The following is a 10,946-nucleotide window of genomic DNA, read 5'->3' on the forward strand; positions in this document are numbered from 1 at the left end:
CTCGGACTGCTGCTGCTGCTGCGGTATTCTTTAAAGGCTTCAGCCAGCCTCTGCTGCAGCTCAGCCTCCAAGGCCCCAGCCTCTGTGGAATGGCCCTTGTCTACCTGCTGCTGCTGCTGCTGCTGCTGCTGCTGGTTGGAATGGAAGGTTAAGAAGGCTCGCAGCAGCTCGGGCCTAACATCTGGGCACGTTGCATGAGGTTTGTGCTTCGTGAGGCCTGCTGCTGCTGCTGCTGCTGCTAGCTCGTCAGTGGCTGCAGCAGCAGCAGCAACTGCAGCAGCAATCGCCTCCTCACCGCGGCCCTTGGCCCCCAGGCGGGCACAAGCAGCAGCAGCAGCAGCAGCAAGCTCCGCAGGTGTCTCCCCAAGACCGAACGGGGAGGCCATCAGATCAACAGGCATCAGACGGCCAGCAGCAGCGGCGTTGCTGCTGCTGCTGCTGCTGCTGCTGCTATGGGTGCCTCGCCTGACACCCAGTATTCGAGCGAGAGCAGCGTCTATCTTTGACCTGTCTTCTCTTTGCTGCTGCTGCTGCGACGCTGCTGCTTCTGCTGCTGCTTCTCGTTTGCCGCTGGCTGCTGTTGCTGCTGCATTTGCTGCTGCTGTTGCTGCTGCTGATCTGCAGCAGCAAGACAGCAGCGGGGCCTCCTCAGGCAGCGCCATACACAGCACGCGGCAGCCAGCAAAGTCTACGGTGACTGCCAGGGGCCAGGAGGGACCTGATGCTGCTGCTGCTGCTGCTGCTGTTGCTGCTGTTGCTGCTTCCGGAGCAGCAACTGCTGTAACAGCAGCAGCAGCTGCTGCTGCTGCTGCGGCAGACACGCCTTCATCCTCACAAAGCCGAGCCATTTCACATGTCTCAGCAACTTTACGCAGCGTCTCACGAACAGCAGCAGCATCCGCGGCAGCAGCAGCAGCCGTTGCTGATTCTGCTGCTGCTGCTGCTGCTGCTGCCTCCACGCGGCTGGAAACTGTAACTTTGCTGCTGCGCTCCACAGGCTCTCTGTCAGCTATAAACAAAATGTTGTTGCGTACATACACCGCTCGAGCTGTTGCTGCTGTTGGTCTTGCTGCTGTTGCTCCTGCTGCTGCTGCTGCTGCACTTGCAGCAGCAGGCACCATAACAGGGGAAAGCCGCCCCTCCCGCAGCGCCAGGGCTCCTTCCAGTGCTGCTTGCCGAAACTCTGTGGACAACTGAGCAGCAGCAGCAGCAACAACGGCAGCAGCAGCAGCAGCAGCAGTAGCAGCAACAGCAGCAAGAACAAATGACAAGCTTTGGGAACGGCTCCCGCAAATCTGGGGTTGGCTATGCAACAAACATCGACAAAAAGACAAACAGCAGCAGCAGCAGCAAGTGCTGCAGTAGCAGCAGCAAGTGCTGCAGCAGCAGCAGCAAGCGCTGCTGCAACAGCAGCAAGTGCGGCAGCAAAAATAAAAAGAAGCCCAAAGATGCGTCGAAAGCAGAAGGCAACAACGGGGCCCCAAAGGGGCCCCTCCATAGCCCCTTAGGGGCCCCTTGCCCTTGGGGGTCTCCCAAGGGCCCCTTGGGGCCCCCCTGAGGGCCCCTTGGGGCCCCCCGAGGGCCCCTTGGGGGCCCCTAGAGGGCCTTTTGGGGACCTTTTGGGGGCCCCTTGGGGGCCACTAGGGGGCCCCTTAAGTGCTTCTGAAGTTCTTTAATGCTTACCTTTGCTGCTGCCTTTTCAGCAGCAATCCGATCACCAAAATCTGAAGGATGGGGGCCCCTCATTAGAGCTGCTGCTTCTGCTGCCCACAGCCTGCTGCAGCAGCTGCCGCCTGCCAAAGCTGCAGCAGCAGCAGCTGCTGCTGCTGCTGCTTCCGCTGCTGCTTCTGCTTCTGCATCTGCTGCTGATGCGGGAGACACGCCCCCAAGAGCCTCTCCAGCCCCCTCTGAAGCCTCGCCATCAGCTTCCTGCAGCAGCAGCAGCAGCAGCAGCAGCAAGTGGAGTTTGCTGCTGCTTTTTTTGTTTCTGCTGCGTCACCGTCTCTGGACAACAGAGCCAGCAGCTGAAATAATTAATTAAGAATTAATTAAAGTATTTGCTTCAAGAAATTAATTAAATTGTTTATTCCAAAAATAAGTTCAAACTCAAACTCACTGCTGCTGCTGCTGTTGCAGCAAAAGGAGACACTTCTGGCAGCAAAGAGGGTAGCGCATGCAGCGGCAAATCCACAGAAGACGAGGAGACAGCCAAACTTGGCAGCTGCAGCAGCAAATAAAATAAAAACATTAAATTAACAAAAGTTAAATTTAATTAAAATAAAATAAATTTAATTTAAGTTAATTTAAATTGATTAAAATAAATTAAAATAAATTAAAATGGTTGAAATAAATGAATAATGGATAATAAAGAAATAAATAAATGAACTAGTCGGTGAAAAAATTAAAAAAATAAATTTTAAACAAATACCAAATAAAGATGAATTTGAAGCAATAAACCAATTAAGACACAATAAAGAAATAATAATAAAAAATAAACAAACAAAATAAATAAAACAAACAAAATAAATAAAACAAATAAAATAAATAAATAAATAATAGTAAACAATTAGTTGCAAGTAATAAATAATTTTAAACAAATCAATAATCAAATAAAATCTCTTCAACTCCTCAAATGCCAACCACAAATATAAACATTCAGTACAGATAAAGTCTGTACCTTCTTGACCCTTGGGGGCCCCTTGGGGGCCCCCTGGGGGCCCCCAAAGGCCCCTCGGGGGCCCCTTGGGGGCCCCCAAAGGCCCCTTGGGGGCCCCAGGGGGCCCCTGGGCCCCTGGAGTCCCGTTGGGGACCCCTAAGGGGCCCTCGGCGGCCCTTTGACGCCCCTGAGGGGCCCCTAGAGTTCCTTGTGGGGCCCCTAGGGGGCCCCTAGGGGCCCCCTGGGGGCCCCTAAGGCTCCAAGGGGGGCACCTTTGAAACCCCTTTGGGGGCCCCCTGGGGCCCCCTAGGGGCCCCCGAGAGGCCTCTGATGCGGCGGTTTACCTTTTCAGCAAAGCCTGGAGAATAGGCGCAAAATAAATCGGCAAGAGTGTCAAAGACGAAGGCGTTTGCTGCTGCTGCTGTTGCTGCTGTCGGTGCTGCTCCTGCTGCTGCTGCTGCTGCAGCAGTAGCAGAGAAAGGCAGGCAGCGGCCGTCAGGCGCAACCAGCTGCTGCAGCGGGAAAGCCTTGCTGACAGGAATGCAAGGGTAGTAGGCAGCAGCATCTGCTGCTGCTGCTTCTGCTGCACCCGCTGAGGCGCACACGAAGCAGCAGCAGCAGCAGCGCACGTCACCAGCAAGTGGCAGCAGCAGCAGCAGCGCAGCAAGAAATAGCACCGCAGAAGCTCCAGCAGCAGCAGGGCGAGGAAAACGGCAACTCCAACCGCAATAGCAGCAGCAAAACAGTAAAAGGATATCTGCAGCAGCAGCATCTGCAGCAGCAGCCAACCGCAGCAGCAACAGCAAATCCAACAGCGGCAGCAGCGGCAGTACTGCCATCAGCAGCAGCAGCAGTGGCAACAACGCCAAAAGCAGCAGCAGCAGCAGCAATAGAAATACCGTCACCAGCAGCACCGCCAGCAGAAGCACCAGCAGCAGCAGCAGCAGCAACAGCTGCAGCAACAGCTTCAGCAGCAGCAGCAGCAGCAGCACTTGGTCTTTTGGAAGCAACAATGAATCCCTTTTCTGTAGCAGCAACACAAAGCCAGTGTCTCTCCAGTGTCTCCGCCTCCAGCCACAGCAGGTGTCCATACACCTCAGCGCCGCCGCGGGGAAGGCCCCCGCTGTACAGACGCAAGAACCGCAGCAACTGCAGCAGCAGCAGCAGCAGCAGCAGCAACAGCAACAGCAGCAGCGGAGGTGACGCAAGTTGAGAGGCGAGTCAGGGCAGCTCCCGGCAGCAGCAGCAGCTACAGCAGCAGCAGCAGCAGCAGCTACAGCAGCAGCAGCAGCAGCAGCTACAGCAGCAGCAGCGGAGGAGACACGAGGCAAGTCAGGGCAGCTCCGCCTATAAGGAGACGGACCGGAGCAGCAGCAGCTCAGTGGCTTCGCTACAAGCAGCAGCAGCAGCAGCAACAGCAGCAACAGCAACAGCAGCAACAGCAACAGCAGCAACAGCAGCAGCAGCAACAGCAGCAGCAGCAGCAGTAGCAGCACCTGGGGCTTGGGCGCTATGGGCGAAGGCAGCAGCGGTTGCTGCAGCATCAACCATTGCTGCTCGAGCTCCCGCTGCTGCTGCTGCTGCTGCTCCGTTCCGAAGAACCAGCAGCAGTCTGCGGGGTCCCCTGCTGCTGCTGCTACTGCTGAGCTGCTGCGGCAGCAAGAGGAGGGCGAGGGTTCCCTTCCTTTCTTTGTTCCTCGCTGCTTCCGCCTGTTGCTGCGCTGCTGCCGACCTGCTGCTGCTGCTCCTGCTGTTGCTGCTGCTGCGGCAGAACGCGGGAGGGCCTTGCGTCTCGTCTGACTGTCCGGAGCAGCAGCAGCAGCAGCAACAGCTCCTGCTGCTGCTGCTTCTGCTGCTGCTTCCGCCGCTTCCCCCTCGCCTGCCTCGCCGGCCTGCGCTGCAGCAGCCGCTGCAGCAGCAGCAGCAGCAGCTTCTGCCGCTCGGCGCTGCTGCAGCAGGGGCCCGAGAAGGTCATCGACAGCAGCAGCAGCATCCTGGGAGTCTGGCAGCTGCTGCAGCAGCAGCACGCGGGGATTTGTGAGGGCTTTCAAGAAGCAAATTAGCTGCTGCGTGCTGCTGCTCAAGTCCCAGCCAAAGGAGACAATATCCAACAAACTGTCTCCTTCCAGCCCGCAGCAACGCAGCAGCAAACCCTCCTGCAGCAGCACAGGGGGCCCCCACGCGCAAACTCCACACCAGGGGCGCCCCACAGGGGCCCCCCTAGGGGCCCCCCCAGGGGCCCCCATAGGGGCCCCCGGGGGGGCCCCCAAGGCCTCAGGGGCCCCCAAACCCTGAGGGCCCCCAAACCCTAAACCCTGAGAGGTCCCTAAACCCTGAGGGGCCCCCTGGGGTTTCCCCAAAGCCTGAGGGGGCCCCTGAGGGGCCCCCTGAGGGGCTCCCAAAGCCTGAGGGGGCCTCCCGTGATTGGAGCTGCTGCTGCTGCTGCGGCTGCTGCTGCTGCTGCTTTTTTGTCTGATGTAAATTTTGTAATTTGTCCGAAATCCAGAAGGCAGCAGCTCCTGCAGCAGCGCAGCAATGTCTTCTTTGGTCTCTGTTGCTGCTGCTTCAGCAGCAACAAACCTGCACCCGAAGGGGCATGCAGCAGCAGCAGCAGCAGCTGTGCCAGCAGCAGCAGCAGCAGCAGCGAGCCGCTTCAGGCACACGCAGTGCTGCCCAGCGTACAGCTCGGGGGAGTAGGCACATTCCTGCTGCTGCTGCTGCAGCTCCTGCTGCAGCTCCTGCTGCTGCTGCAGCTTCTGCTGCTGCTGCAACTCCTGCCGCTGCTGCTCCTGCAGCTGCTGCTGCAGCAGCTGCTGCCGCTGCAGCGGATTTGGAAGCAGCCTCACCCACACCCTTTCGAATGCCAGTGCTGCTTGCATTCTCCTCTTGAAATAATTCAACTGTTTTATTTATTTATTTATTTATTTATTATTTGATTATTTATTTATTTATTTATTTACTTATTTATTTATTTATTCTGATTTGGAAGCAGCAGGCCAGCAGGTGGGGAGGCGAAGGCGGAAGGAAAACGGAGACACTGCCGCTGCTGCTGCTGCAGCTGCTGCCTCGGTTGCAGCTGCTGCTGCTGCTGCCTTTGAGTCGGTTCTTGCTGCTGCAGGCGCGCGCTACTTGAGCTGGGTGTTAGCCGCTGCTCCTGTTGCTGCTGCTGCTGCTGCTCTTCAAGTGGAATGCTCAGCTGCAGCTGCTGATCTTTGGATGGAACGTTCTGTTGCTGCTGCTGCTCTTTGATGGGGGCGTTCTGCTGCTGCTGTTGCCCTTTGTGTGGGGTGTTCTGCTATTGCTGTTGCTGCTGCTGCTGCTGCTGCTGGAATCTGTTAGTATCTTGCTGCTCGCAGCTTTAAATATAGATATTTTAAATTAATCTTTGTTCTTCAATTTAAAAAATAAAATACTAATTAAAATACATTTATTTAATTGGATTTAATTACTGGGCTCGCAGCTGCAGCAGCAGCTCGAGAGGGCCAGCGAGCAGCAGCTGAGGTGTACATACACCTCGCGACCGTGGGGGATTCTGAAACGCAGCCGATAGAAGCAAAAACAAAGCTTAAATGGATCTAAAAGTTGAAAATATATTTTATTTTGCATTCCAAGTTGAAAAGGAGCAAACAAATGGCGAAATAATAATACAAAAAGACCTTGTAGCAGCGTGGGGCCCCCCTGGGGGCCCCCGGGGGCCCCCCTGGGGGCCCCAGAGGCGAGGCCTCCTAGGGCCTCCCTTCGCTGTAATCTTTTCCTTTTTTGTCTTTTTCTTCTTTTATTTTGTTAATTTGTTGTTTTTTAATTTAATTTCAACGAAATATTCCATTGGGTTCGCTTGGGAGGCAAACACGCCAGGTGTACGTCCACCTCAGCACCAACGGGGGCTTCTGCTTTCTTCTTTTTTCCAGTTTTTCGATTCTTTTTCTTTTATTCTCTTTTATTTATCCAGTTAAACCATTCTTTTACTTTTTAATCGCAAAAAGAACGATAATAATGACAATAATGGAAATAATGCCAACACATTTATTCCCTCCCCCCAGCCCCCCAGGGCATGCGCAGAGCGCCCAAAAGCGAAAATAAAATGTACCAATTAAGTCGCTCACTGGCAGCAAACACCCCTCTGCTGCTGCTGCTGCTGCTACTGCTGCTGCTACTGCTGCTACTGCTGCTGCTGCTACTACTGCTGCTGCTGCTGCTGCCTACAAATATCTTTATTTGCTTATTTTTCCTTCTTGGCTCTTGGTGGCTTCTGCGGAATATTTGCTTTTTGTCTTTTTACACTTTTTCCATATTTGCCAGCTTTAGGGCTTTTGGTTAATTTGGATTTATTTCTAAATTATTTAGAATTGCATTTGTTTCATTTTAATTATTTAATTAATTCATTTATTTTATTTATATTTATTTATCTAAATATATTTGTTTTTTCATCTTTATTTTTTGATTTATTTTATTTCAAGTTTTCTTATTCCGTTGCTCTGCAGCAAACAAAAACAACTTTTATTTTTCTTTTTTGTTCATAAAGAAAGTTTTCTTTAATCAAGAAATGCAATTTAAACCCAAAGGCTAGTTTGCATATTTCGTTATTCTTCCAGTTTAGCCTTTTTGCTGCTGCTGCTGTTGCTGCTGCTGCTGCTGGTGCTGCTGCTGTCGTCTTCTGTCAATGGGTGCTTCCCAAGAGGTGGCAGCAAACAGGTTGCTGCGAGTGCAGCGAGAGGTCCGCTAGCTGCTGCTGCTGCTGCAGCTTCTGCTGCTGCAGCTTCTGCTGCTGCGGCTTCTGCTGCTGCTGCTTGTGCTGCTGCTGCTGCTGTTGCTGCCTCAGCAGCTGCTGCTGCTGTTGCTGCTTCTGCCGCCGCTGCTGTTGCTGCTTCTTCTGCTGCTGCTGCTTCCGCCACAGAAATGCTCTGTAGCAGGTAGTCAGCAGCATCGGCGTGCCGTGCTGCTGCTTCTGCTGCTGCACTGCTGCTGCTGCTGTTGCTGCTGCCGGGCGGCGCAGCAGAAAAAGTCTCCCTGGGGAGCCCTTCTTCACCCTCCTTCATTTCCCTAGCAGCATCAGCAAATAAACTAGCAGCAAAAGTAACATCTGCTGCTGCTAGCTGCTGCTGCTGCTGCTGCTGCAGGTCGCTGGCGGGGTCCATACCCTTTGCTGCTGAGGCCCTCATCTTACGGGTGACTGGCCGGCAGCTGGGGGTGTTGCTGTTTCTGTTTGCTGCTGCTGCTGCTGCTGCCGCCGTTTTGCTGTTTCTGGCGGCCGCTCCCCTGGCGGCTGCGTCTGCGGGCGTCCCAGCAGCAGCCCCTGCCGCTGCTGCTGCTGCTGCTGGCGTCTCTGCTGCTGCTGCTTCGCCCAGCCAGCGCAAAGGCACCTGCGGGAAAGGCGCCCCCTGCAGCGCAGGTATGGTGGCTTGATAGGCCGGGCCAATTCTGGGGTGTTTGTGCCGCTGAGTGAGCCATTTGGAAGGATCTATTGGCATTTTCGCGGATTTTTGAGACTATTAAGAAATAAATTACAATTTAAAACCCAAAACACGAAAAATCGCGGAAAAACACCCAGTTTTCGCCGCAAAACGATGACCCCCACCCAGGCCCGCCAACGGGGCTGCTGCTGCTGCTGCTGCTGCTGCTGCTGCCGCGCTTCTGCTGCAGCAACTTCGACCCAACTGCAGCAAAAATGCCAAATGCGTTTCTCTGGAGCCGCTGAATTCCGCCGGAGAGCTCGGCGTACACCCCGACAGCTGCACATACACCTGAAGGGCTGCGGCGCCGCGGCGGGCCAGGGATGACCGTTGCTGCAGTTTGAGCCGCAGAAACAAATTTAAAACTGAAACAATAACTCTTTTTTAATTAATTCAACCAATTTATTCGCTTAACAAACAATTCAAACCGCAAGGAGGCCCCCAATTGCATCCCAGCTGCTGCCCGGCCACCGCAGGCGAGCCGGCGGGGGCCCCCGGTTCTTCTGGCGTTAAACGAGGGGGCAAATGCTCAACTTTGAATTAAATAATCATTTAATTCATTTAATTCCCATTTGTTTGAGAAATAAACGCGAAATGAGCGCCCCTGCGTTCCACGGCGGCTGCAGCCTGAGGTGTACGTTCACCCGAAGCGGCGGCCGCTTATTTCTTTCTTTCGCTTTCCTGCGGTGTACGTACAGCTCCAGCGCAGCAACTCACGCGAAGCAGCAAATTAAGTGTAATATAAATGCATTAAATGTTTCAAGGTTTCCAATTTTGAAACAAGCAAAAAGCATAAAAGTTTAAAAATGAATATCTTGAAATTGAAATATATTTCAGCACATACACTTAATGTAGATTCTTAGGGGCCTCCCGCTGCTGCTGCTACTCGCTGCTGCTGCTGCTGCTGCTGCTGCGGTGTGTGTTGTTGCTGTTGCTGCTGCGGTTCGTTCCTGCTGCAGTTGCTGCTATTGCTGCTGCTGCTGCAGTTTGCTGTCGCTATTGCTGCTGCCGCTGCTGCTGCCTTGGCTGCCTTTGCTGCTGAGTAAAAAGACGAAAATAATTAATTGAAATTAAATGAATCAAAAAGACAAAATAATAAAAAATAATAAATGTTAAAAAGGATGTGCTCTCCCAAATCTCTGCTGCAGCAGCAGCAGCAGCAGCAAAATAAGGACTGCAGTCGCGGCTAAATTTTACGTTCTATGGAAGAAGAGAGCGGCAGCAAGAGCAGCAGCAGCAGCGGCAGCAGGAAAGGCAATTGCAGCAGCAAGAGTGTTAACAGCAGCAGCAACAGCAGCAGCGAAGGCACCAGCAGCAGCAACAGCAACCACAGCAACAAAGGCAGCGGCTAAGGCAGCCGCAGCAGTGGCAAGAGCAGCAGCAAAAAGTGCAGCAGCAGCAGCAGCAGCAGCAACAGCAGCAACTAGGGCAGCAGCAGCAACAATAGCACAAACATCAGCGGCAGCAGCAGCAGCAGGGTGATGCAGAAACAGGAAATCTCAGAAAAACTGAAGCAGCTTTACGCAAGGCAAAAAAGCTTATTCCTGCCGCTGCTGCTGGCGCTAGTTCTGCTGCTGCTGCTGCTGCAGCGGCTCGTGCTGCTGCAAGATCTACACGCCGCAGTGAAGGCAGCAGCAGCAACAACGGCAGTAGCAGCAGCAGCGTCTGCTTGATCTTTAGACACAAGCCTCGAAGAGGCGGAGCAGCAGCAGCAGCAGCAGCAGCAGCAGCAGCAGCAGGGAGTTGGTTGTACATACACCTGAAATCTGCTGCGAGCGCAGCCGAACAGCGGCCGTGTGCAGCTGCTGCTGCTGCTGCTGCAGTGAGTGTAGGGGCGTGGATTTGGGAGTTTTCTTGAAAATAATTGAATTAAAAGGAGAAAAACCATTTAACAAATTAAAATGGAGGGCAAAAGGGGCTGGGGAGCTGCGTCGAGCCAAGGCCGGCTGCTGCTGCTGCTGCTGCTGCTGCCCGCTGCAGTCGGCGCTGCAGCTGAGCAGCCAGAAGCCAATGGCCTTCCTGCTGCTGCTGCTGCCTTTTGTCTATTTTTCTCCGCTATTTCCCTTTTATTCTTTGAGATAAGTTTAAAATATTCAAATAAAACCCAGAAGTTCTCTAAAGAGCGCTTCCAAGAGCCTCTACACCTGCTGCTGCTGGCCTGCTGCTGCTGCTGCTGCTGCCGCTACCTGGGCAATCTGCTGCTGCGCAGCCTAGGCTCGATCTTTTTGGCCTTGAAAAGTGAGTTTAATTCCCTTTTATGATTTAATATATTTCAAAAGACTCAAAGTAATCCTTTTTCATCTCAAAAGCCCGAGGAAGGCCTGCAGACAGACTCGCGCTGCGTCGAGCCACCCGACGACCGCCAAACCCTAAACCCTAAACCCTAAACCCTAAACCCTCGCGGCTTCCCGCCGCACCTCCCCACTCTCCTCCCAGCCCTGCTCTCCGCTCTGTGCTGCAGCAGCACATTCAAACCGCCATGCAGCAGCCGCAGCAGCAGGGGGCCCCCCCTCAGTTCCGGGGGCCCCAAGACCAGCCAGGGGGCCCCAGGGGCCCCCCCGGCAGGCCCATGCAGCAGCCCCAGGGGGGCCCCCAGGGTATGGGGGGCCCCATGAACCCCCAGCAAAGACCTGGGGGCCCCCCTATGGGAGGCCCCGGTGGGCCCCCAAGAATGGGCCCCATGGGCAATATGGGAGGTCCCCAGGGGGGCCCCATGGGAGGCCCCCAGGGCCCAAGACCCGGCATGGGGGGCCCCCAAGGAAGCTTCCAGGGAGCTCCAGGAGGTACAATGGGGGGCCCCCAAGGGGGTCCACCCAGGGGCCCCATGGGGGGCCCCCAGG

General features: G+C 54.4%; 2 protein-coding genes across 2 annotated transcripts in view; both read right to left on the reverse strand.

Annotated features, from left to right (window-relative positions):
• The window catches only part of ETH_00028320 (uncharacterized protein), a gene marked incomplete at both ends in the record, with an annotated part of 8,794 nt that extends 3,259 nt beyond the window's left edge, over positions 1–5,535 (reverse strand). The window contains 6 exons of the mRNA XM_013377097.1: positions 1–1,193; positions 1,684–1,929; positions 2,117–2,221; positions 3,001–3,248; positions 3,649–3,805; positions 4,153–5,535. Coding sequence (XP_013232551.1) covers positions 1–1,193; positions 1,684–1,929; positions 2,117–2,221; positions 3,001–3,248; positions 3,649–3,805; positions 4,153–5,535 — 3,332 coding nt within the window. The remainder of the gene's footprint in view (positions 1,194–1,683; positions 1,930–2,116; positions 2,222–3,000; positions 3,249–3,648; positions 3,806–4,152) is intronic.
• Positions 5,536–7,236: 1,701 nt separating this feature from the next.
• Positions 7,237–8,124, reverse strand: ETH_00028325 (uncharacterized protein; the record flags this gene model as incomplete). The annotated part of the gene is made up of 1 exon (XM_013377098.1): positions 7,237–8,124. One exon carries the CDS (start codon positions 8,122–8,124, stop codon positions 7,237–7,239), a length of 888 nt encoding a protein of 295 aa, XP_013232552.1.
• Between the last annotated feature and the right edge of the window lie 2,822 nt (positions 8,125–10,946).

Source organism: Eimeria tenella, genomic scaffold (assembly GCF_000499545.2).
Source record: "Eimeria tenella Houghton genomic scaffold, Eth_scaff46, whole genome shotgun sequence".
NCBI lineage: Eukaryota > Apicomplexa > Conoidasida > Eucoccidiorida > Eimeriidae > Eimeria > Eimeria tenella.